The sequence below is a fragment of the Bos grunniens genome, chromosome 11, assembly GCF_055505025.1.
Source record: "Bos grunniens cultivar Pamir isolate PY7600 chromosome 11, Bosgru_T2T1.0, whole genome shotgun sequence".
NCBI lineage: Eukaryota > Metazoa > Chordata > Mammalia > Artiodactyla > Bovidae > Bos > Bos grunniens.
Window position 1 is genome coordinate 107,026,527 of NC_141175.1, and position 27,572 is coordinate 107,054,098.

At 44.7% G+C, this 27,572-nt stretch overlaps 1 protein-coding gene across 7 annotated transcripts in view; it reads left to right on the plus strand.

The window, feature by feature from the left end:
• Positions 1-27,572, plus strand: part of MERTK (MER proto-oncogene, tyrosine kinase) — a 133,697-nt gene that overhangs the window by 46,406 nt on the left and 59,719 nt on the right. For 5 of the 7 annotated variants that reach the window (XM_086328320.1, XM_086328326.1, XM_086328323.1 and 2 more), the window contains exons 3-4: positions 8,615-8,715; positions 13,617-13,790. In XM_086328320.1, coding sequence (XP_086184446.1) covers positions 8,615-8,715; positions 13,617-13,790 — 275 coding nt within the window. Of the gene's footprint in view, positions 1-8,614; positions 8,716-13,169; positions 13,248-13,616; positions 13,791-14,260; positions 14,375-27,572 lie in introns of those variants that run through there. The other 2 variants (XM_086328322.1, XM_086328324.1) reach the window with 2 other exon arrangements.

Genomic DNA, 27,572 nt, shown 5'->3' on the forward strand with positions numbered 1-27,572 from the left:
GTATAATTTCTTTGCAAGATAGAAGGATGTTGGAGAGCCTAATTTGACGTCTTTTAGATGAGGACTCTGAGGTCCTGATAAATTAGGATGACTTGCCCAGGGTAACTAGGTGGTAAGCTGGGAGTAAACTTAACTAGGGAGCCTGATTTGCACACCTCTCCTCACATCCTCTCTTCTCACATCTCATGGGCCCCAAGTAAATCAACTCTGGCTCCCAGCAAAGTGAAGAGTTAAAAACTAGTTCTAAGCTTTCAGCGGATGCCATTTTCCCAGGAATTCATTAGCTTGCAACTTTGTTGGAGATGCCACCAGGAGTACTGCATGGACCACGTTTATTTAAGCAAATGTGCAAATGGTAGATGACTACATATAAGCAGGGATCAGATGTCTATTAGTATTGATAGAGTCAAGAGTCATCTGGCATTAATGGGTGTAGGGAGCACTCAGTGTCTGGTTGGAGTATTCCTCATCAATAGCTTGGTGGTTAATACAGAAAATCTCCACCAACACCCCTCCTTACTCCTGGCCCCATGCCCCCCACCCCATGCCTAATCCTGGATGGTGCATCACTCGAAAGCAGTTGCTAGACCTCCGTTGTAGGTCTTGTCACCAGGCTGGACATCCCTCTTGATACTCCAACCAGTATCCTACCCCATCTACACCTGATATCAGCTCAAAGCATAGGGTATCCATTCATCTAGCCTGGGAACCCCGTGTAGCCAAGACCTCCTGATGAAGTCTCTAAAGAAGAGTGTAATTCCCGGGGCAGTTATTTCTAAGGGCTTCCAAGTTGGCACAGTGATAATCTGCCTGCCAATGCAGGAGTTGCAGGTTAGATCCCTGAATCAGAAATATTTCCTGGAGAAAGGAATGGCAACCCACTCCAGTATTCTTACCTGAGAAATCCCCGTGGACAAAGGAGCCTGGTGGGCTACAGTCCTTGGGGTCACAAAGAATCAGACACGATTTAGAGACTAGACAACAATAGTTAGCTCTAAAGTCTGGTGTAAGGTGTAAAAAAGCTCTCTGGCTTAGGTTGAAACACTCATCAGGTAAAATTTTCCAGGAAGGCACCAGCCTTCAGATCAGAAGACTTGAGGAGACCCACCCTCAAGCAAAAACAAAAACCGATGCTCCTGTGTACTGACAGGCCCTGCAGATTTAGTTACTGGGTGATTTATGGCAAAGGGAGAGTGTTCGATATTTGTTTTCTTTGTAGTCTAAGAGTTCCCAGTGCTCTTTAAATTCTGGCATCCTTCCCAGTGGCTCAAGCTGGACGGATTTTACCTTCTTAGTGCATTTTCCTGGTAAACATGGTAAACGGGTAGTTTGGGTTCCTGCGTGCTGCTTGTGCCCGAGAGACGTGTGTTGGTCGGCCCCTGCAGGCTCTGAGAGCCAAGACCCTTGCCCTGCCCTGCCCCAGCTGGGTCTGCCTGATGCCATCGCTGGTTGCTCTTTATCCTGCTGCTTTTGGTGACCCCAAAGATGGAATCGTACATGAGACATCAGCCAAACATATAGAAAGTAAGAATATCATTTGTTCAACCAAGCCATCAGTTGGGAAAGCTATTTTTAGCCACAGATTGCTGAGACTTTCAGACACTTTATATTCAATTCAGACTTCTTTTCAGGTCAAATTTTTTACCAGATTCCTGAACTCGGTTTATCCGTGGAATCCTGTCAGCACCATTTCAATGACGGCTGGTTAAATAGAATGCTTTTGTATTCTTATTTTTAGTTTTTTTTCTTTCATTTTTAATGTTTGTTTGTTTTTGATTGTTGTAACATACATATAACATGGGCTTCCCGGGTGGTTCAGTGGTAAAATAATCCACCTGCTAATATGGGTTCGATCCCTGGATTTGGATGATCCGCTAGAGGAGGAAATGGCAACCCACTCCAGTTTATTCTTGCCTGGGAAATCCCATGGACAGAGGAACCTGGCGGGCTACATTCCATGGGGTCACAAAGAGTCAGGCATGACTTAGGTACTAGGCACGCATGCATACGTAAAGTAAAACACCATTTTAACCCTTTTTGAATATCCAGGTCAGTGACCTTGAGTACATTCACATTTTTATGCAACTATCACCATCATCCATCTCCAGAACTCTTTCATCATCTCAAACTGAAACTTGATACCCATGAACACTAACTCCCCACTGCCCATCCCCTCCAGCCCTCAGCAACCTCTATTCCACATTTTTTCTCTATGAATTTAACCACTCTAGGTATTCAAGAGGAGTCAACTAATATTGGTCCCTTTTTGTATTTCTTTCTTTCTTTTTTTTAAGTGACCAAATATTTATTGAGTTCCAGATTTCCCGTAGGTGCCATACATGATGTAGAGGTGGGTGTTAGACCCTCCATTTCTGAGAAGGAACAGAAGCACAGAGAGATGGAGAGATTTGTATACACTCCACATATATGTGACTCAGATGGTAAAGAATCTGCCTGCCAATGCAGGAGTCCCGGGCTTGATCCAGATCCGGGAAGATCCGCTGGAGGAGGGCATGTCAACCCACTCCAGTATTCTTGCCCGGGAAATCCCAAGGACAGAGGAGCCTGGCGGGCTACAGTCCATGGGATCACAAAAGAGTCTGACACAGCTTATCAACTAAACTACCACACTACCACAAGCCATGTGTGAGCAGGTCAGCCAAGTTGTAACAGGTCTGAAGGCCAGAGAGATGAGTCTCCTTGTAGGATGTTCTGGGGCTATGTTAGCTGAGGGGATCCTGGTGGGGATGAGGTTTTGCAGCTGCCAGCCCCCCTTCAACTCCCCCTTCTTCACCTTGGCTCTCTCCAGATGGTTCCTGTCTAGACATCGGGTCTGAGTCTATGGTTTCTTTGGTCTTCCCCTGTTCAGATGTTTGACCAAAATCTGTTGGAATTCTTAAACCTTTATTTAAAAGTGCCTGCACATGGTAAAGTAGTCTGTCTCTCCCTCTCCAGCCCCCAGTGCTTTCCCGATGGGGAGCAGAGGTGACCCACTGATTGGGTAGCTTCCCAGAAATATTCAATCCACAAGTCCTGTGTGTGTGTGTGTGTGTGTGTGTGGGTGTGGGTGTGTGTGGGTGTGTGGTGTGCATGCATACCCGTGCCAGGCCCCAGCATGGTGTGTTAATCCAATAGAGTATTACTCATGGCCGTGGTTAAATCAGTACCCAGTGTTCACAATTTCTGTGGCTGTGGAAATGCTATTTTTAGCCAAATCATGTCGTCAACCTGTAATTACATTGGCCTTCTTGTCGAGCTTTTTGATCTTCCTGAATTTAATAGTTTCCTTGCCTGCCTGTTAGTTCACTTAATTTTCTAATTTTTGATTGCTCATCCTCCTCCACGTTCAAAAGGAAAATAGGCATGTCCTCTCAAAATGACACAATTCTCAGGACTGGAGTTTTTTCCTTGGAGGTGCCAGACCTGGAGCCGTTCCTTTCTCTCCAGCCCAGACACATTGCCCTCCAGGCCTGGGGTCTGGCTGAGTCATCTTTGCTCTTGCTGTTGGGAGCCTCATTCCTCCTGATTTCTAGCTCCTGTCTCTCAGAGCCTAGCTTCCCCTCTTCCTGGTTTACTCCCTCACTTTACATGAAGCCCACCCCCTACACTTGCTTTCTGGGCTCTTGAATATCTGAAAATGCCATATTTTTTCCTACTCTCACCAAAAGACAGTTTGACCAGATACAGAATGTAAAAGGAAAACAATTTCCTGCTGTCATCTTTTTGCTCCGAGAGTTGTTCTTGAGAAGCATGATGCTGTTCTGATTCACTCATAAATTACCTGCTTTTTCTTTCTCTGGAAGCTTTTGGGGGTCTCCGCTTTATCTTAGATGTGTGACATGTCTAAGGGGCTTGGTGAAGCTCCTTGGTGGGTCTTTTCTCTCTTGCTGTGCTGCCCGGCCTAATGGTCAGGTTTGGAAAGATCCATATCTCCAGTTCTGGGCATTTTCTTGAATCATATCCTCCCCCTCCCCTCTCTGTGTTCTTTCTGGAATTCCTTGCTCAGTCGTCGGGATGTCTAGATTGCTATTCTGCGAGCTGAGCCTTTCCTGCTGTTTCTGCTGGGGAAAGGGAGGAGACGGGGAACCACTTAACCATCTCGAGTCCCAGCCGCACCCTGCCTTCATCCTCGGAGCCTTTATGTGATGTCTATAAAACTAAAAGTAGAATTATTTGTGAAAAACCGTTCCTGTGCTATAGGTAAGATGAATCTGGATTTGGTAATTAATGCAGACACAAATAGTCCTTCTCACCAGATGCTGCTAAACCCTGCCTAAAGCAAATGAGTAAAGACCAAGAGTTTGTTTGTTTTCAGGCAAGGCTTTATTGATTCTTTTTTGTATTTCTTTCTTTAAAAAAAAAATAGAATGTGACCAAATATTTATGGAGTTTTGTGTTCTCCTGCTCTTCTCCTACTCTGAATTTTCCTTGCTGGCTGGTTGAAGACACGCCTAGACTTTCTGTGCAGTCCGATTCCTGCTGCCCGCGTGTGCCGCTCCATGGTTATCTGCGCCTGCTGATTTCTCGGGTCCTGGTGGGCTGTGCACCCTTGGCCTGGGTGCAGCCTCACTGGAGCTGTGGCCTGCCTTCCTCTCTGGCTGTCACTTCCCCTCTGGTTCCTGGCTCACTGAGTCTTGGGTCTCATCGTCCACTCTGTTCAGCTCCTCCCTAGGTTTTCCTGCAAGAAAATGATGCGTCTTTCAAGGTGAACTTGTGAAATGAGTGGAAACGCTCCTCTTTTCAGTAGCCATGACCTTGGTTTCCCTTAGAACTACAAAGAAGGCTAGATTGATCAGCATACAGAATCTGCCAGAAGCAGATTCTGTGCACTCTCCAGCCCCTGGTTGTTACCCGCACGAGCAGCACGCCTGCTCCTCTTCCTCGTTCTTCATCCCCTTCTGGTAAACCATGACATCCCAACACATTCTCAGGGAGGGTCCGCTAGCCCCTTATTTGGAGATCTTTGTCCTGTGAGGTCTCTTTCCATGTTCTTCTGGTGACCTGTAGGCACTCTGACGTAGAGCCCCTTCCCTAAAGCTTGGCTTTCCTGGTGGCTCAGACGGTAAAGAATCTGCCTGCGGGAGACTTGGGTTCAATCCCTGGGTTTGGAAGATTCCCCTGGAGAAGGGAATGGCAACCCACTCCAGTATTCTTGCTTGGAGAATTCCGTGGACAGAGAGGAGCCTGGTGGGCTAGAGTCCATGGGATTGTAAAGAGTTAGACACGACTGAGCGACTAACACTTCCACAAATAAGTTGCATCGAGGAGCAAGCTGCTAGGAAGCCAAGTGGACCTCTCCACGTTTTTCTTTTTTCCCTCTTTTCCTCTATCACAGTCTTCTTGGTTGTGTTTGATGCACAGAGAAGAAACCAGTGCTGAGGGACTAATAAAGGTGTCCTCTTTCGGGGAGCATCTGAGAGTATTTCGGAGTGTTTCGTACTCTCTCATCCCTTCCTGCCCCAGCTAAGAGCAGGTGTCACGTCTGTGGTATACCTCCCTGTTTGTAAACATGTTGAGAAATTGACAAGCAGGACTCTGAACCTTTTGAGCCAAGGCCTCCTGTTTATATCAGATATTTAATAATGTACCGTGTTTACACTGTAATATGAGGAAAACAAAAGGAAGGTGACTGAGAATTAAATAGTATGAACGTGAATGTGTAAATACTGGGCGTGGCCACACCAGGAGAGGTAATAAAGTCCACAGCGACTTGCACCATGCACACGGCCACTGCAGACAGAGAGATGCTTCTGTGATCCTTCAGATGATGACCGAGTCACTGCCAAGTTCAAAACAGGACGAGGAGATACTAGCCTACCATGTTCATGGTCCTGGGCAATGAAATGGATATTAACACCAGGCAAAATACTTTGTGTGTGTATGATGGGGTTAGGTTCCAGTCTCTGAAGGTCCTTTGGGTTGTGGAAAAGTTGCCTCTGACCCGTGAAAGCCATGTTGGCCCCTAGTTATGTGACCATCCAGGACAGTCCCACAAATTTGCAAAATGCCTTGAGAGGTTGTACTCTGCTGTGGAGAACCCTGGTGTAGAGCCTGCCACAGAAATCCAGTCAAGTGAGCACACAGGCGTTAGGCAGTGTTCTTAGGAGAAACAGAACCAATAGGCTACACACATGTGAAAAGAGAGAGAGCAAAACAAAAATTATTTTAAAGATTGATGTCATTTTAAAGATTTAATGCCACTGTTGTTGTCATTGTTGTTGAAGTCGTGTCTGACTTGTGACCCCATGGACTGTAGCCCACGGGGCTGCTCTGTCCATGGGATTTCCCAGGCAAGAATACTGGAGTGGGTTGACATTTCCTCCTGTAGGGGGTCTTCTCAACCCAGGGATCAGACCCACATCTCCTTCACTGGCAGGTGGAGTCTTTACCACTGAGCCACTAGGGAAACCCCTAATGTAATTGTTGTTGCTCAGTTGCTCAGTCATGTCTGACTCTGTGACCCCATGGACTGCAGCACGCCAGGCTTCCCTGTCCTTCACTATCTCCCGGAGTTTGCTCAAACTTATGTCCGTTGAATTGGTGATGCCATCCGACCATCTCATCCTCTGCCGCCCTCTTCTCCTCCTGCCCTCAATCTGTCCCAGCATCAGGTAATTGTGGGTGCTGCCCAATCTGAAATCTGTGGAGTGTCAGTGGGAGACCCAGGGGAGAGCTGATGTTATAGCCTTGAGTTCCAAAGACAGTTTGGAGGCAGAATTCCTTGTTCCTCAGAGGACCTCAGTCTATGCTCATAAGACATTTAAGTGACTAAATGAGACCCACTCAAGCAATAGAGGATAATCTGAATTACTCTGAGTCTACTAACCTGAATATGAATTACATCTGAAAAATACCTTCACAGAAAAATATCTGCATCTAGAGTAATGATTGACTAAATATCGAGGTGCCATGACCTAGCCATGTTGACATACACGGTTAATCATCACAGTGAAAGAAAAAGAAGCTGAAGAATGTTGATTCCTGTAGTAGAAACTCGAAAGGTCATCAATGAAATATCTTTGTGTTTCTCTCTTTTTTTTGTTTAAGTTTATAACATTTTTTTTTAATTTAAATTTATTTATTTTAATTGGAGGCTAATTACCTTACAATATTGTATTGGTTTTGCCATACATCTACATGAATCCGCCACGGGTGTACACGTGTTCCCCATCCTGAACGCCCCCTCCCACCTCCCTCCCTGTACCATCCCTCTGGGTCATACCAGTACACCAGCCCCAAGCATCCTGTATCCTGCATCAAACCTGGACTGGTGATTCGTTTCATATATGATATTATACATGTTTCAATGCCATTCTCCCAAATCATCCCACCCTCTCCCTCTCCCACAGAGTCCAAAAGACTGTTCTATACATCAGTGTCTCTTTTGCTGTCTTGTATACAGGGTTATCATTACCATCTTTCTAAATTCCATATATATGTGTTAGTATACTGTATTGGTGTTTTTCTTTCTGGTCTACTTCACTCTGTATAATAGGCTCCAGTTTCATCCACCTCATTAGAACTGATTCAAATGTATTCTTTTTAATGGCTGAGTAATACTCCATTGTGTATATGTACCACAGCTTTCTTATCCATTCATCTGCTGATGGACATCTAGGTTGCTTCCATGTCCTGGCTATTATAAACAGTGCTGCGATGAACATTGGGGTACACGTGTCTCTTTCAATTCTGGTTTCCTCAGTGTGTATGCCCAGCAGTGGGATTGCTGGATCATAAGGCAGTTCTGTTTCCAGTTTTTTAAGGAATCTCCACACTGTTCTCCATAGTGGCTGTACTAGTTTGCATTCCCACCAACAGTGTAAGAGGGTTCTCTTTTCTCCACATCCTCTCCAGCATTGCCTGTAGACTTTTGGATAGCAGCCATTCTGACTGGCCTGAAATGGTACCTCATTGTGGTTTTGATTTGCATTTCTCTGATAATGAGTGATGTTGATCATCTTTTCATGTGTTTGTTAGCCATCTGTATGTCTTCTTTGGAGAAATGTCTGTTTAGTTCTTTGGCCCATTTTTTGATTGGGTCTTTTATTTTTCTGGAATTGAGCTGCAGGAGTTGTTTGTATATTTTTGAGATTGGTTGGTTGTCAGTTGCTTCATTTGCTATTATTTTCTCCCATTCTGAAGGCTGTCTTTTCACCTTGCTTATAGTTTCGTTTGTTGTGCAGAAGCTTTTAATTTTAATTAGGTCCCATTTGTTTATTTTTGCTTTTATTTCCAATATTCTGGGAGGTGGGTCATAGAGGATCCTGCTGTGATGTATGTCGGAGAGTGTTTTGCCTATGTTCTCCTCTAAGAGTTTTATAGTTTCTGGTCTTATGTTTAGAGCTTTAATCCATTTTGAGCTTATTTTTGTGTATGGTGTTAGAAAGTGTTCTAGTTTCATTCTTTTACAAGTGGTTGACCAGTTTTCCCAGCACCACTTGTTAAAGAGATTGTCTTTTCTGCATTGTATATTCTTGCCTCCTTTGTCAAAGATAAGGTGTCCATAGGTGCGTGGATTTATTTCTGGGCTTTCTATTTTGTTCCATTGATCTATATTTCTGTCTTTGTGCCAGTACCATACTGTCTTGATGACTGTGGCTTTGTGTTTCTCAAGCATAACCAGCGTGCAGCGTTCAGACAATGGGTCATACATCTGTAAGATGAAAATAAACAGCGAAGAGATTGTGTCTGACCCCATCTACATCGAGGTTCAAGGTGAGTCCAAAGGCCACAGATGTCCAGTTGCCGCTTGGTGGTTTGTTTTAGAGCCTGCGTTAATTGCTTTGTGTATAATGCTCCGGAGTTTGGCATGCCCATTTGTTTGTCGTTGGGTTTAAAAAAAAAATTTTAATTGAAGTTGATATACCGTGTTGTGTAAGTTTCAGGTGTATAGCAAAGTGACTCAGATATAGATAGATAGATACATATATATATACATATAGAGAGAATACATATATGTGTGTGTGTATATATATATATATATATGTACGTATGTTTCATATTTAATCGCTAAGTTGTATCTGACTCTTTTGTGACCTCATGGACTGTAGCCCACCAGGCTTCTCCATCCATGAGATTTTCCAGGCAAGAATACTGGAATGGGTTGCCATTTCCTTTCCCAAAAGATCTTCCCAACCTAGGGATTGAACCCATGTCTCCGTATTGACAGCTTTACTGCTGAGCCACCAAGGAAACCATGTATATATATATATTCTTTTTCAGATTCTTTTCCCATATAAGCTATTATAAAATATTGAGTATAGTGCCCTGTGCTATACAGTAGGTCTTTGATGTTTAACTATACTCTCAAATTCCTAATTTATGCCATTTGTATGCATCAGTTCACTTCAGTTCAGTTCAGTCGCTCAGTCGTGTCTGACTCTTTGCGACCCCATGAATCGCAGCATGCCAGGCCTCCCTGTCCATCACCAACTCCCAGAGTTCACTCAAACTCACGTCCATTGAGTCAGTGATGCCATCCAGCCATCTCATCCTCTGTCGTCCCCTTTTCCTCCTGCCCCCAATCCCTCCCAGCATCAGAGTCTTTTCCAATGAGTCAACTCTTTGCATGAGGTGCCTAAAGTACTGGAGTTTCAGCTTTAGCATCATTCCTTCCAAAGAAATCCCAGGGCTGATCTCCTTCAGAATGGACTGGTTGGATCTCCTTGCAGTCCAGGGGACTCTCAAGAGTCTTCTCCAACACCACAGTTCAAAAGCATCAATTCTTCGGTGCTCAGCTTTCTTCACAGTCCAACTACTCTGATGCAAAACTTGCAGATCCTTAAGCACTGAGATAAAGGCTATCTTCTTTCTTAGATTATAGGTAATTATGAAATAAACTTAATTCTTAAAGATTTAGCTCTCTGCTAGACACTAAGCCTGAGACAAAAAGGAATTATGGACCTCCTTGCCTTAAGGTTATTTACAATTTAAAAAGCTAAAGTCTTAGGACTTCCCTGGTGGTCCAGTGGTAAGGAATCCACCTTCCAATTCAGGGGACCTGGGTTTAATGCCTGGTCATGGAACTAAGTTCCCACATGCTCCAGGGCGATTAAGACCCAGCACAGCCAAAAACAAAACAACAACAAAAAATAAAACCTGAAGTCTATTTTAGGAAGCAAAATGCAGTTTATTAAACAGTTCTCAGCGCTGGCACTAGATGCCACTCACCTGGTCAAGTGCCAGTTATCTGTTATTTAGTATCCTTTGCTGCAGTGGTCCCCACCCTTTTTGGCACTGGGGATCAGTTTCATGGAAAATAATTTTTCCCCAGACAGAGGGATGGACGCCGGGGCTGGGGGAGGGGGATGGTTATGGTTTCGAGATGATTCAAGCGCATTAGATTTACTGTACCCGTTATTTCTATTATCCCATCAGCACCACCTCAGATCATCAGGCATTAGATCCTGGAGGTTGAGGACCCCTGCTTTCCTGTCTTGCTTATGCAGACAGTGAAACCAGGGAGAATAAGTTAGTTTCAACTGTGCCTGGGATTCCTTTTTCAATCCTTAGGGTTTCTCAGGCACGTGATTCAGTGCAGTTCTGATGCCATGACATGACATGGGCCTGGTAGGGGAGAACTGGGGCATCAGGCAAGGCAGTCTCTGCCCTCGAGGAACCTGAACTCTCGTGGGGACATGAGCTGATGCACAGGTGAGCCAGGCCAGGTCCTGCATCTTGGGCCTTGTCTGTCTGGTTCGGCAATGGCAGGGCCTGCCAAGAGGGGCTTCGAGGAAGAACATCTTCATTATCAACCCAAGTGGCCACTCCTCGCTGTCCCAGGGACTTGTCCTCCAGGGTCTCTGCATCCCTGCTCGCCAAGGCGCCCCCATCTACAGTGTCATCAGGAGAATGACTTTGCTGCTTTCTCCTCACCCTTCTCATCACAGGTTTTGGAGAAGGTGATCTTTTCAGCGAAGTTTGAGACTCGTCTCCCATTGAAAGGCAACTGTGCTGTCCATTCTTTTCCGAACCTGAACTTGATACCCACTGACGCTGCAGGAGGCCCAAGAGGGAGGGCCCTCACGGGGTCTCTCTTGGAGCTTTGCTCTGAGCCCATCTCAGACTCCCCTGGGCAGCTTCCCAGGTGGTGCTAGTAGTGGAGACCACCTGCCGGTGCAGGAGGCCTAAGAGACGCCGGTCCAATCCCTGGCTCGGGAAGATCCCCTGGAGAAGGACATAGCAGTATTCTTGCCTGGAGAGAGCCGCCTGACCGGCCACAGTGCATGGGGTCACACAGAGTCGGATACGACTGAAGTGACTTGGCAGGCACGCGAGCCCGTCCCAAACTGGACGGCCATGCACAGGGTTCTGTCAGTATCCACCAGAGGGAAGCGTTCCGACCTTGGCTGCTACTCTGGGAAAACTATTCAGAAGACATTTTACTTGTAAAATCCCAGAAAAAAAATGCCCAGGGTAGGAATGAGTTAGGTTCAAATGAAGTTTGGTGAAACACTGAAGCTTGGAAAAAAGAATCCCATTTTACCGATCCCATGTTATTCCTGCTGGGACCGGATCTGTGAGCTCCCAGTCCCTAAAGAACACGATTTAAATGCTGATCACAATTTAAATGTTTGCTTGTTCTGTTAAAGTTTTGTTACATGCCCCAAATAAGTACCAACTGGCTGTCTCTGAGCTGTTCTTAACGTCCCTTCCCTGTGACACCAGTTCTGGAATCAAAGTGGGAGATCTTGAGGTTGTAACTGTGTAACTCTGTCTACACCATTTTCATGAGTTTAGGCTTGGAAAAACTGTTCAGTCTTACACAGGTGTACAGATTTTAAAATTTATTATCACCAATATGAAAGTCTCACACACAACAGGTTGTCCTCAAAAATGGGCAGACCCACACCAGTCAGAATGACCGTGATCAAAGTCTACAAATGATAAATGCTGGAGAGGGTGTGGAGAAAAAGGAGCCCTCTTATACTGTTGGTGGAAGTATAAATTGGTAACCACTATGGAAAACCGTATGGAGGTTCCTCAAAAAACTAAAATTACAGTTACCATGTGATTCACTGATCCTACTCCTGGACAAATATCCAGAAAAGATGAAAACTTTAATTTGAAAGGATACATGCACCCCAGTGTTCACAGCAACGCTGTTTACAATCGCCAAGACATGGAAGCAATCTAAGTGTCCATCAACAGCTGAATGGATAAAGAAGATGTGCTGTATAATGGAATATTGTGTGTGTGCTCAGTCACTAAGTTGCGTCTGACTCTTTGCGACCCCATGGACTGTAGCCCTCCAGGCTCCTCTGTCCATTGGATTTCCCAGGCAAGAATACTAGGGTGGTTTGTCATTTCCTTCTCCAGGTAATCTTCCCAACCTGCATCTCTGGCATTGGCAGACAGATTCTTGACTGCTGAGCCACCAGGAAGCCCATAATGGAATATTATTTAGCCATAAAAAATGAAATAATGCCATTTGCAGAAACATAGATGGACCTAGAGATTATCATACTAAGTGAAGTCAGAGAGAGAAAGACAAATATATGGTATCACTTATATGTGGGAATGAAAAAAAAAAAGATACAAATACACTTATTTATAAAACAGAACCAGACTCAGAAAAAAAAAACAAACTTGTTACCAAAGAGGAAGGAGTAGAAGTTTTGGATGAATAGACACACAGCACCATGTACAAAATAAACAAACACAGCACAGGGAACTCTATTCCATATCTTGTAACAACCTATAATGGAAACGAATCTGAAAGAATATCTATTTTTGCACATGTATAACTGAATCACTTCACCATACACCTGGAACTAATACAGCATTATAAATCAAGTGTGCCTGCTCAGTTGCTCCGTCATGTCCAACTCTTTGCAACCCCATGGACTGTATGTAGCTCACCAGGCTCCTCTGTTCATGGAATTCTCCAGGCAAGAATACTGGAGTGGGTTGCCCATTTCCTCCTCCAAGAGATCTTCCCAGCCCAGAGATGGAACCCATGGCCCCTGCGTCTCCTGCATTGGCAGGCGGGTTCTTTACCGCTGCACCAGCTGGGAAGCCATAAATCAAGTATATTTAAACTTTAAAAAGAAAAAAGGAGGGGCAGGCCTCGCACATGGCTTTGTTTTCACTCTGTGTTTATTGGTAAGGAATCCTGCCAGCCTTTCCCAGGAGCTTAAGCAACACCTAATTTCACAACTGCCAGGCCTCCCTTCTGGAAAAACCAGTTCTGAATCACCATTGCTCCTTTGGGAAAGTGTCCTAGAAAGCCAGCTCGAGCTAGACTGGTAAGAATTAGCTTCTGTGTGCTTTCTTACTCAACTGCATCGAGGTGAAAACTGAGCATTTCAGACCTGGGTGGTGGACAGAAAGTAAAAGTTTAGTCACTCAGTCGTGTCTGACTCTGTGACCTCATGGACTGTAGCCTACCAGGCAGCTCTGTCCATGGGATTTCCCAGGCAAGACTACTGGAGTGGGTTGCCAGTTCCTTCTCCAGGAGATCTTCCCAACCCAGAGATCAAACCCAAGTCTCCTGCACTGCAGAGTGGTGGACAGAGAGAACTATTGCCGAGTTCTGGTGTGGTTTCCACTCACCGGGGGGGTGCACCTTGACCTGTGAATCTAAAACCTTCTTCCACTTACCACTTTCTCTGCAGGACTTCCTTACTTTACGAGGCAGCCCGAGAGCATGAATGTCACCAGAAACACAGCCTTCAACCTCACCTGTCAGGCTGTGGGTCCACCCGAGCCCGTCAACATTTACTGGGTTCAAAACAGCCGCCGTGTTAATGAACTTCCAGAAAGATCCCCCTCTGTTCTGACTGTTCCTGGTGAGTCTCAGCCGTGGCATTTGTTTATTGTTTGCTTTCTGACAGTGGAAGGGAGCAGAAGTTAGGTGAATGCTGTAGTGTGCAGCAGCGGGCACTCGAGGAAGATAAAAACGCAGGTGGGGCAGCCCAGGATGGGGACCAGATGGATGGGGAGGCAGGTGGAAATCTCGGGGTCAGAGGTCACAGTACAGGACGGGTGTCTGTGGTTACATCAATCAGGTGGCCGGAGTCTTCGAGCCAGGGCAGCCGGGAAGCCCTGCTCACATCTCCCGTGGCAGCTGTGGCCCAGCTGGCCTGGCAGGCCTTGCCTTTCAGGAACCACTGATGTGAAGACCTCAGTGAGGTGGCGGCGAGGAAAATGCCTTGGTCATGGAGGCAGTTGTGGGAGGATTGAGTCATTGTGGGGCTGTGACTGCCGTGAAGGTCAGCAGTCATCTGATTTCCATCTAAGTGGGTGTGACCTGGCTTCAGTCCCAGACCTCCTCCCACAGTGCTCCGAGGGTCAGCGCCATGGATGGTTCTGTGCTGCTAAATCCGATGGGCTCCTCTTTGGCTCCTCTCCTTGCATCTCCCGGCAATGTCTGGTAAGGTTACCACCCCCTAGCCTTCCCAGTCTGCATGTACTCAGGGAGTATTCTGCGAGGATGCTGCACGCCAAAGGTGACCTTCCGAAACCATTGTCTTCCTGGCTTCCTTCCTGCCTCAGTGCTCTTCCTCTACCCACAACAGGAGTTCTGAACATGCTGGGTGCCACAGGGCTCAGTCCTGGACTGAATTCTGATCCCTCTGAGGCACTCCTGCCTGGGAGATCTCCTTTGGATCCTGGCTTCACGACCATCCATGTGATGACTTTGAACTTTGTATCTCTGGCTCATACTACCCTCCTGAGCTTCATGCTCCTTTCCTGGCATGTCCACTCACTGGATATGAAAGTGTGTTAAAATGAAACTCTTAATGTCCCCCCGTACTCTGACTTGTTCTGCCACAGAGTTCCCCATCCTACTAAAGCGTGTCACTCTCTGCCCATCCTTCCTGCTGCTCATTATTTAGACTGACTACACCAGGAGGCTGCCAGTTGTCTTCCCACAATACATCTCAAATCTCTTTTCTGCCTGTCTGCTGCAGGGCCCTGGTCCAGGTCACCGCCACTTCTTGCCAGCATCTCTGCAGTAGCATCCTAACTGGCCTCTTAGCTTCCAGCTTTATCCCCACTATTGTTCTCCATGGTAGATCATGTCCCCTGCCTGCTGGACCTCTTCAGTGGCTGCCCGTTATCTTTGACTTTCTCTCAAGAGGCCTTTCTGCTCCTCCTCTTAGGATCTGCGTGCCCTGGTCCCCACTCTACTTTCCAATCCCAGCTCCACCCACTCTTTCCACCCTGCTAATTATGCGCCAGTCACACGGATTGTCTTTTGTTTTCTTAGAAACACCCCCCTTCGCCCTGCCTCAGGGCCTTTGCACCTCGTCTCTGTCTGCCTACAATGTCGTTCCATGTGCCCTTCCTCCCGTGACGCGTGTCAGCTAACACTTCTGCACAGAGGTCTTTCCTGGGCATTCTTCTGGGTCCTCCTCACTCCTTTATCGACTCTCAGGCATGGCACATATTTGTGTGGACTTCCTTCGTTGCACTGGTCAGGGTCTGTCATTACCCTGTTTATTTGTTTAGTCTCCTTGTCTGTCTTCTTAGAGAATGTATGCTTAGTAAGGACAAGGGCTGTGTCTCTCCCAAGACACAGCCTGACTCATGGTAATACTCACTGAATGTTTATGGTGAGAATGGACCAGCAAGTGATTGCCAGCCGGAGGTATTGTCTCCGAATCACTTTTCTTACTCCAGACTCCACGAGGAATGTTATCATTTTCTCTGCCTTCATCTGAGTTTTCTTTGAGTTTCTCTGAGGAATTGATCATCAAGTGACTTATTTGTTCAAAATCAACTTTAAAAAAATACATTCCACCTTCTCTGGATGATTGTTTTGAAGTCCTGTAAAGAAGATTTGTGGGGCATACAATGAAATATGTAGGTTAAATTGACATATAATTAAATGCATAGAACTTAAGCACACAATCAATGAGTCATGATAAGTACAGACACTCATGTAACCACCACTTCAGTCAATATATAGAACATTGCTCTCACCCCAGGAAGCACCCCCTTTTCCCTTTGGGTCAGCCTGCCCCTCCCGTAGGTGACCTTGTTCTGATGTCTGGTTTCATATATAAATTTTGCCTGTTATTGAAATTTACATAAATGAAATCATAAGGTATGTATTCTTAGAGGCTTTTGAGTTCCTCTTCACTTTCTGCCATAAGGGTGGTATCATCTGTATATCTGAGGTTATTGATATTTCTCCTGGCAATCTTGATTCCAGCTTGTGTTTCTTCCAGTCCAGCGTTTCTCATGATGTCCTCTGCATACAAGTTAAATAAGCAGGGTGACAATATACAGCCTTGACGAACTCCTTTTCCTATTTGGAACCAGTCTGTTGTTCCATGTCCAGGTCTAACTGTTGCTTCCTGACCTGCATACAGGTTTCTCAAGAGACAGGTCAGGTGGTCTGGTATTCCCTTCTCTTTCAGAATTTTCCACAGTTTCTTGTGATCCACACAGTCAAAGACTTTGGCATAGTCAATAAAGCAGAAATAGATGTTTTTCTGGAACTCTCTTGCTTTTTCCATGATCCAGGGGATGTTGACAATTTGATTTCTGGTTCCTCTGCCTTTTCTAAAACCAGCTTGAACATCTGGAAGTTCACAGTTCACATATTGCTGAAGCCTGGCTTGGAGAATTTTGAGCATTACTTTACTAGCATGTGAGATGAGTGTAATTGTGCGGTAGTTTGAGCATTCTTTGGCATTACCTTTCTTTGAGATTGGAATGAAAACTGCCCTTTTCCAGTCCTGTGGCCACTGCTGACTTTTCCCAATTTGCTGGCATATTGAGTGCAGCACTTTCACAGCATCATCTTTCAGGATTTGAAATAGCTCAGCTGGATTTCCATCACCTCCACTAGCTTTGTTTGTAGTAATGCTTTCTAAAGCCCACTTGACTTCACATTCCAGGATGTCTGGCTCTAGGTCAGTGATCACACCATCGTGATTATCTGGGTTGTGAAGATCTTTTTTGTACAGTTCTTCTGTGTATTCTTGCCATCTCTTCTTAATGTCTTCTGCTTCTGTTAGGTCCATACCATTTCTGTCCTTTATCGAGTCCATCTTTGCATGAAATGTTCCCTTGGTATCTCTAATTTTCTTGAAGAGATCTCTAGTCTTTCCCATTCTGTTGTTCTCCTCTATTCCTTTGCATTGATCGCTGAAGAAGGCTTTCTTATCTCTTCTTGCTATTCTTTGGAACTCTGCATTCAGATGCTTATACCTTTCCTTTTCTCCTTTGCTTTTTGCTTCTCTTCTTTTCACAGCTATTTGTAAGGCCTCCTCAGACAGCCATTTTGCTTTTTTGCATTTCTTTTCCATGGGGATGGTCTTGATCCCTGTCTCCTGTACAATGTCACAAACCTCATTCCATAGTTCATCAGGCACTCTGTCTATCAGATCTAGGCCCTTAAATCTATTTCTCACTTCCACTGTATAATCATAAGGGATTTGATTTAGGTCATTCCTGAATGGTCTAGTGGTTTTCCCTACTTTCTTCAATTTAAATCTGAATTTGGCAATAAGGAGTTCATGGTCTGAGCCACAGTCAGCTCCTGGTCTTGTTTTTGCTGACTGTATAGAGCTTCTCTATCTTTGGCTCCAAAGAACATAATCTGATTTCGGTGTTGACCATCTGGTGATGTACATGTATAGAGTCTTTGTGTTGTTGGAAGAGGGTGTTATGACCAGTGCATTTTCTTGGCAAAATTCTATTAGTCTTTGCCCTGCTTCATTCCATATTCCAAGGCCAAATTTGCCTGTTACTCCAGGTGTTTCTTGATTTCCTACTTTTGCATTCCAGTCCCCTATAATGAAAAGGACATCTTTTTTGGGTGTTAGTTCTAAAAGGTCTTGTAGGTCTTCATAGAACCGTTCAACTTGAGCTTCTTCAGCGTTACTGGTTGGGGCATAGACTTGGATTACTGTGATATTGAATGGTTTGCCTTGGAAACGAACAGAGATCATTCTGTCATTTTTGAGATTGCATCCAAGCACTGCATTTCGGACTCTTGTTGACCATGATGGCTACTCCATTTCTTCTGAGGGATTCCTGTCCACAGTAGTAGATATAATGGTCATCTGAGTTAAATTTACCCATTCCGGTCCATTTCAGTTCGCTGATTCCTAGAATGTCGACATTCACTCTTGCCATCTCGTTTGACCACTTGCAATTTGCCTTGACTCCGTACTTACTGGCTGTTAATTTGGAGGTTCCTATGGCCCCCCTGGGTTTCCTAAATGGCTCAGTGGTAAAGAATCCAGTCGCCAGTCCAGGTTCGATGCATGATACTGGATGCTTAGGGCTGGTGCACTGGGACGACCCAGAGGGATGGTATGGGGAGGGAGGAGGGAGGAGGGTTCAGGATGGGGAACACAAGTATACCTGTGGCGGATTCATTTCGATATTTGGCAAAACTAACACAATATTGTAAAGTTTAAAAATAAAATAAAATTTAAAAAAAAAAAAAAAGAGAGAGAGAATCCACTTCCAATGCAGGAGACATGGGTTTAATCCCTGGATTGGGAAGATCCCCTGGAGAAGGAAATGGCAACCTGGGAAATCCCATGGACAGAGGAGCCTGGTGGGCTACAGTCCATGGGGTCACAAAGAGACGCTCTGGTGTCGCTTCAGACTTAGTGACTAAACCGCAGCCATCATGACCCCTTTGGGTTCAGTGATTTTCTAGAATAACTCAGAACTCAGAAAAGTGCTCTACTTATGTTATAGTTTATTTCACCAGGGATACACACAGGATGAAGTCTGAGAGGGTCCCAAATGCAGAGCTTTTCTGCCTTGAAGAGTGTCACCTGGGGCATCAGTGTGTTCACAGAAGAAGAAACTGCTGAGCTTTGGTGTTCAGAATTTTTTTTTATTGGGGCTTCATTATGTGGTATAACTGATTAAAACATTAACTATGATGGAATACCTTCTCCCGACCTCCCTCTCTTTCCTAGAGGTCAGGAACTTGAGCTAATATCACGTGGATCAAAGCCCCAAGACTCCCATCACATGATTTAGTCATTCTGGTGACCAGTGCCCATCTAGAAGTCGGCTGTGGATCCACTTGAGTTACCTCATTAGCATAACAAAGCCACTCTCGTGGCTCAGTAAATTACCAGGGACAAAAGCTAGTCCAAGTCTTTATCACACAACAGTGTTCATGAAGGAAGTTGGTTTATAGTTTTGTTTTTGTGATGTCGGTTTTGGCATCTGGGTAGTGCTGACCTCATAAAACATAGTTGGAAAGTGTTCCCAACTCCTCTCTTTGTTGAAAGAGCTTGGTAGCGTTGGTGTTACTTTGGAAAGATGTGTATGAAGTTCAGTGGAGGTTGTAACCGCTTGTGTTTTGAATATTTTTTTTTACCTTGCTTTTTTTAAAAAAAAAACTTTTTATTTTATATTGGAGTTAGCCAATTAACGGTGTTGTGACAATTTCAGGTGGACAGCAAAGGGACTCAGCCAAACATATACAGGCATCCATTCTCCCCCAAACTCCCATGCCATATTCATGCTGCTACGTAGCACTGAACAGAGCTCCCTGTGCTACGCAGTAGGACCTTGTTGGTTATCCATTTTAAATATATTGAATGCTGTATTTCTGATAATGCAGTTTACATTGCCTTTTTGGTGAGGTTAATATATTGGTTCATGTTGAGTCTGAGGTTAACTGAAATCCCCAAGCATTTTTCTCATAAATTGCTGCAAAATCAAGGCTCTCCTGCTTTTTGTATATTTAATTATTCTGAAATTTCAGCCCATCATGTGACCTTTATCCCATGAAAATGTATCTCATCATCCCAATCTACTAAGGCCATTTTGAACCTTGATTCTCTTACTGGATTAGCAAATTCTCTCCCTGTTTCCTGTCTAGATTCTAGTCTAACCAAGGACAAAGCACAGTGGCCATCAGGCAACCTCTGAGTTGATATCAATTCATGAAATCAGCTCTTTTGTCTACTTTTCAATCAGCAGCCAATCTGCCTAATTTTATTTTTTCCACCATTTATCTCTCCATCTTGTCTTCTAAGAAATTCCTTGATACATTGGACTAAGAACTGTCCTGGAAAGACTGGAAATCAGTTTGCAATTCATTTTGAAATCAGACTTGACTTCCTGTTGGTGAGCGGAACTCCATGCCTGTCCTCCTAGGACACGTGTCCTAGGCACCGATTTGATAACCTTCTCTGAAGTTCTGCTGTGGATTCTGTCTCTCACTGATTTTGTACTTGCCAAAATCAGTATCATTTTCTTTATGAAAACAAGGACAAAATCTGTCCATTTCTGTTCATCTAGAATTTATTTTGTTTTACATTTTGGCCACTGCTCAGCATGTGGGATCTAGTTCCCTGACCGAGGATTGAACTCACATCCCCTGCATTGGAAGTAAGGAGTCCCAATCACTGGACCACCGGGGAAGTCCCCATCTCTGTTCATCTAGAACTTTTCCTCTTCAGTTTTCTTAGCAAGCAGAAGGATCTGCAAAGTTTATTACCCAAGGCTATATATATTGATATAAATTATCTCAACTTGGTGACCTTATTTATTTCTAAATGGTCAGATATACCATTACAACTGACACTTATTTTGGGCTTTAGATTCTTTACAGTCTTCATTTTACTTTCTTTAATTTGAAGACTTTTTTCCTTCTGGTTAAGAAGATAGAAGTAAAATAGAAACTGAGCATTCTATAGGCTAATAGTATGCTTTTTAACATAAACTTTAATGGGATATGGTTACATGAAGCTACACATGTGATAAACTTACACAAAGCAACACACACACACGAATGAGTCCACATGTAACTGGAAAAATCGGAATAAGCTCTGTGGAAGGTACCAGTGTCAGTTTTCTGGTTTTGACACTGTAGTTATTTGAGACATTAACATTGGGGAGGTAGGGTGAAGGATACGTGGAGCTCCCTGTTTCTGTAAATCTATAATTAACATTTCAGAATGAAAAATGTTTTAAACTGTTAAAATGTTGTAGCACTGTGAAAGAACTACATTCAAACTTATTCTTATTTACATCTATTCTTAACTTAGAGGACAAGTTAGTGTGATACCCGAGCCCCTCCCAGTAAGTAGGTGGTGCTTAGGAAACTAGGCTGAGGCCGTTTTGACTTGAAATGGCTTTGCGGACTGCATACCCACTCAGAGCCTGCATGGAGCAGGCACATTTAGGAACAGGAAGATCGTACACTTTTCCCTCATGATACCAGTTGTTTTTCTTCTGTGACATAAGTGCTGTCTTTAAGAAATGTGAGCGAAGAAGTACTTTGTCTAAAGGGCATGATTCTGAGTCAACAAAACCAGTCTCAAAGGTTACGTGCTGTGTAATTCCATTTAGGTAACATTCTCAAAATGAAAGGGTTGTAGTGACGGCGTGCACATCAGCTCCTGCCAGGGGTTAGGTTGACAGAGGATGTTTGTAGAAGGGGTGGCAGGGGGGAGCTTGTTTGTTTTGGCTCTACCACTAAGGCATGTGGGGTCTTAGTTCCCCAACCAGGGGGCAAACCCCACCCCTGCAGTCGATGCTCAGAGTCTTAACCACTGGACCCCCAGGGAAGGCCCTGGAAGCTTCTTTTTGGTGATGAAACAGTTGATTTGTATACATATTTGTACCTGTAATAAAATTTCATAGAAGTTTCATAAAAACCACCCCTCCCCCAAATTAAGCAAAACCAAAAACTAGTGAAATCTGAGTAAGGCCTGCCTGTATTTTAGTTACTACTATTGGGCTTCCTGAGTGGTTCAACTGCAGGAGACACAAGAGATGCAGGTTCGATGCCTGGGTTGGGAAGATCCCCTGGTGTGGGAAATGGCAACCCACTCCAGTATTCTTGCCTGGAAAATCCCATAGACAGAGGAGCCTGGTGGGCTACAGTCCAGAGGGTTACAAAGAGGTGGACATGACTGGACGACTGAGCACGTGTACAGCGTTCCAAAGTCACTTGATCACGCTACCATGATTATGTAAGACGTACCACTAGGGGACCCTGGGCGAAGGGTGCGGGGAGCTCTGTACGAGTTCTGTAGTTTCTTGCAAATCAAAACTGTTTCAAAACAAAGTTACTTTTTCCCCCCAAGGAAATACTTTGTCATCAACAAATAGAGTCCCAAAATAAAGAGCAGAACTAGGAAAGCTTTTGCTCTATGGTGTTTAGCGACAGGACGTGTTATAGGTTAAGTGGTTAAGATCCCATTAACTAATGCTGATTCACCACTGTGTGTCCCTAGGCAGGTTACTTGCCTTCTTTATACAAAATAGGGATAGTAACAGTGTCTACCTCACAGAACATTTATGAAGATTCAGTGAAATAACATATGTAAGGACTTGGGTACAGAAGCAGCCTTCAGGAATGACTCAGATGTTACCTGGGACAAATTTTTATATGAAACAGTTACTAACTCACTGTCCATTTTGAGCTACCTTCCTACCGAGATCAGGGACTTAGGCTGATCTTTCTGGTCTTCACTTTTAAAAAAAAAATGTTTTTATTTACTTCTTTATTTTTGGCTGTGCTGGGTCTTCATTGCTGCTCGGACTTTTCTCTAGTTGCGGCAAGCGGGGGCTACTCTCAGTTGCAGGCCCCGGGCTTTTCGTTGCGGAGCACAGGCTAAGTCACTGTGGTGCACCGGCTTCGCTGTTCCCCAGCATGTGGGATCTTCCCAGATGAGGGAGCGAACCCACGTCTCCTGCATTGGCAGGTGGATTATTTACCACTGAGCCACCAGGAACATCCTGGTTTTTACTTTTAAAAAATACGTGTTTTATGTTAAAATCCACATTTAGAAAACAGCTAAGCTAGTTTTGCTTTTAGTTAATTGGCTATAGTGCTTTTTTTTTTTTAATTATTACTATTTTTTGGCCGTACAGCAAGGCATGGAAGATTCTTAGTTCCTGGACCAGGGATTGAACTGGCGCTCCTTGCAGTGAAAGCATGGAGTCTTAATCACTGGACTACCAGAGAAGCCCCTGTAGTTCTTAATATTCGTTGTGATGACAACAGTAACAATAATAACTAGAATTGGTGTGTCAGTTTGTAATTCTCACAATGCCTTCAGTAAAGAACCTCATAGCAGTCAATGATACAGTTAGATGTTTTCTAATTACCATTTTACAGATCAGGAAGAAATTCGGAGCAAGTAAGGGACCTGCTTGCCTAAGGTCTAGCCTTTGTGTGGCCGCTGGAACAAGCCTCACAAAACATAGACTAGGTTATATCAGTCTTCTGCTCAAAGCCCCAGGTTTCCCATCTCTCTTGGAGGACAAAGAAAGAAAGAAAGTGAACTCGCTCAGTTGTGTCTGATTCTTTGCGACCCCGTGGACTGTAGCCTACCAGGCTCCTCTGTCCATGGGATTCTCCAGGCAAGAATACTGGAGTGGGATGCCATTTCCTTCTCCAGGGGGTCTTCCCGACCCAGGGATCGAACACAGGTCTCCCGAATGGGAGGCAGACAGTTTAACTTCTGAGCCACCAGGGAAGCCTGACCCATATATTCCCTGACTTCAAACCTTCCCTCACCCTCCAGAATAAACTTGGCCCGTTCCCTCACCCCAAGTCTTTCCTCAGAGGACGTTTCTCAAGGAGCCATCTCTGACCCGCATGTTTACAATCACTACCACTTCTCCACACCCCCTGACCATCTATTTTTCCCGAGTATTAATCACCTTCTAATACAGCATGCAGCTTATCAAACGGAGCAGGTCTTTGCCTCCCCTTGCTTGCCCCCCTCAATGTCTTCTGCCAGCCTTTTGTGTCTGGAAAACTTTAGTCATCAGAGAAATGAGAAATGTGGAAACAAAGGAAAACAAAGGAGACTAGATAATAATAATGTAGTCATTAAGCAGAGTCAAGGACCTTCAGCTGTTTCTCAAGGGCTATAGATAAGATTCTGAACCACATCCTGTGAGCTGTCTTATAGATACCTAGCTGGAGAAGTTAACTACATGATGAGCAGACTGTACCCAGGACATGAGCTGCCACAATTCCTGCAATTGGCCACAAAAAAATGGGAACAAATGAACCCTAGAACTAAAGATTAACTGTACCTAAAGCAGCCAAGATGATGCTGGTCAGATCACTGATGACCAATTTGAAGATAACTTAGAAATGACTGTGCTGTTCCTGCATGTAGACCGCCCCCCACAATCTGTTTTTAAAAGCTCTCACCCGCTGCTTGTCGGGGTGAGAAGTTGGCCTTTGGACAGATGTCGCCACCCTCCTCCACCCGGTTGCCGGCACCTGAAATAAAGCACTTTCCTTTCCACCAATCTGGCCTGTTTATTGGCTTTTGAGGGGCAAACAGCTGGAGCCACAAACTCCTTTTGGTAACATTTATTAAGGCTATTATTTCTCACCCTCTTTTGTCCTTGAGAATGTGAGCTTTATAAGGGCAGGTATCATGGATAGATCCCAGGTGCCTGGAAAACATCTGGCACACAGCAGCCACGCACTAAATGTTGAGTGAATGAATTCAGGGCAGAAAGGGAGTTCCAAGTTCATAAGTGTAAGCCCTTCATTTATGCAGCATATTATTGTATTTCTCTCCTCTCTGGGTAGAAAGATGAACACCAGGGGAAAAAAATAAAAGGACAGGATTGCTTAACCCAGAAGTCAAAGAAACACCCTAACTGTGCTCTTAAGAACTGCCTCCTCAGCAATTCTGATTGTCTTTCCCTTGAGGGAGCATCCTGTGGCTACATGTTCCCTAAAATATCTTTCAGACCTTGTGTCAGGGGCTGTCTTTTTTTAAACCAGCAGAGTACCAAGCAAGAGGGGCGCAAACCATCATAGTGAACTTGGGTGGGATGTCATGCAGGCAGGGGGTGTCCACGAGAAGAAGATCTGGCAACAGGAAACGTGGAGGCGCTGCTGTCGGGGATGTTTGGGAGATTGGGTGGTAGGGTGGAGACGTGGTGGGTGGGTACTATTCTCCCTGAAAAGCCACAGGGTTGGGCTCTAAAACTTCAAGATCCTTTCTAGTCTAGTAGTTGAGGGAGGGAGAAGGGAGAAGTGATAGGGTAACTCTCTTTCTTAGTTCATCTTGGTTGCTGCAGTCAACTCAGGTTTATAAATAAGCCTCCAAGTGGGAAGCTAACACCCTTAAGCCAAAGAAAGAAAAATGTATCACCGAATACATTAAGCCAGGAAGCCTATAGTTGGCCTAAAGTTTTCACCCATTCAATTCTAGAGAAAGTTAATCTGGGTTGGAATCAGCCTCCATTTCTGCTAGCCTTTGTTTGGCCTGTGGGCATTCATCACCTCAACCTGCTGGATAAAACTACTGCCCTTGATGGTTTGGCTTCTTGTGGGCAGTTCTGAGTCGGAATGGGTGCCTTGTGCCAGGGAATTAGCTGCTGACTTTGTGTGTCCTCTGAAGAGAAGCATGTAGAGGAAAAACGTCTTCCCCTTAACGTAAAATCCTGAGTGGTTTCACTCTCGACATGGGTCAACCTTGCAGGACTGAAAAACCATGGGCCTAACTCACCTTACTTTGGGATCTGTAAGGAAGTGGTGGATCTCAAGGAAATAGGTCCATCCTCTTGTTTCTTTGCAGGGCCAGGCTTGCCCTCACCACTGGTTGTCAGAGGGATTCATGGTTTGTTTTCAAGGGTTTCCCAAGAGTTTGGACAAGGGTGATTGAAGTCAAATGATTGGGTTTAGCCTGCAGAAGTCTGCTCAAATATGTACAAAATGTAAGTTGCCTAGCAGCTCCCAGGGTCTTATGATTGAGCCAAAGCTGATTTTTCTAAACATAAGCCAAGTTTTGCCAGTTCACGTTGCCTGGTGAAACAGGCATCTCATTTGGGAACTGACGACCTGGAAGGTTAAAGGTGATACTCCAGCGGGAAAAACCAAAGGTCACAGGCCTGCCTGTGAAAAAGTGGTGGGCAACAGGGGCCCCAGGTGGTGGCTTAGAGCAGTGGTCCCCAAACTTTTTGGCACCAGGGACCAGTTTCATGGAAGACAATTTTTTCTTGGACCGGAGGTGGCGGATAAGGGGGATGGTTTGGGGATGATTCAAGTGTGTTACATTTATTGTGCACCTTATTTCTATTATTATTATATCATAATAATATATTATTGTATTATAAATAATTATGTACTATATTATATTACATACTCTATTATATATTATATTATTATGTATTTGGCTGTGCTGAGTCTTAATTAGTGCACATAGACTCTCGTTCCCTGAACAGGGATCAAACCTGGGCCCCCTGCACTGGGAACTCAGAGTCTTAGCCCCTGGACACCAGGGAAGTCCTCAAGCGTGCTTTTTTACCTCACTGCAATGTCCTTCCAGTAAGTAAGCCTGAAACTAGCATGTAGCTCATTATTCTGTCAGCCCTGAAAATTCCCGAGACATGATTATCAACGAAAGTCCATAGTTTATTCAGATTTTCTTAGTCTTTACCTGACGTCCTTCTACTGGCCTAGGCTTTAGTTGTGTCTCCTTCAGCTTCTCTCGGTTGTGACAATGTCTCAGACTTCCCTTGTTTTTAATGACGTGGATGGCTTTGAGTATGGGTCAGGTCTTTTTTTTGTAGTGTGTCCCACAGTTTGGACCTGTCTGATGTTTACCTCCTTTTTCTCGTGGTTAGATCTGGGTTCTGTGTTTTGGCGGGGGAGGACCCCAAAGGGGAAGTGCCATTCTCATCACATCACATCAAGGGTACACTCTGTCAGCGTGGCTTACAGCATTGGCCTTGACCTTGACTCTCCACCTGAGCTAGTGTGTGTCAGTTCCTCACTTGAAAGTTTTTCTTTGACTCCCCTTTCCATATCGATCTCTTTGGAAGGAAGTCATTATGATCAGGAGTAAGGATTAATGCTCCTCTTTAGGAGCGGAGCATCAATATAAAAATCACTTGGAATTCTTCTGCATCGGGTTTTGTCTCTTCTCCCATTTATTTAATCACTTGTATATATTGGTAAAGGAGCTTCCTAGGTGGCTTAGCAGTAAAGAATCCACCTGCCAATGTAGGAGATGCAGGAGATGCAGGTTCCATCCCAGGGTCAGGAAGGTCCGCTGGAGGAGGGCATGGCAACCCACTCCAGTATTCTTGCCTGGGAAATCCATCCCATGGACAGAGGAGCCTAATGGGATATAGTCCATGGGGTCAAAAAAGAGTTGGACACGACTGAGCAGCTAAACAACAAGAGCAACAACAAATGTCGCTAAGACTCACTGATAATTATCTTATACTTTGGGTTACAGTCTAATGCTACTTTATTTTCTTGCTCGACTTGTTCCCACTTTGGCAATTGGGAGTTTTTTTAGCTGGTTCCTGTGTCTCTTTGCCGCCGCCCCCACCCGTCCCTTTGTGCGTGTGTGGGTGTGTGTGTGTCGTAGGTTTTATATTTTGCTCCAGGCTCATCTTACATGTTTACTGCTCCAAACTGAAAATCAGCATTTCTCCAAGGAACTGGCTCCTTTCATTGGCGAATAGTATTGTAAGAAACCAAGGGGGGCTTCCCTGGTGGTCCAGCGGCTAAGACTCCATGCTCCCAGTACAGGAGGCCTGGGTTTGATCCCACATGTTGAAACTAAGACCTAGTGCAACCAAATAAATACAAATATTTTTAAAAGAAAGAAACCAAGGTCTTGGGACTTCCCTGG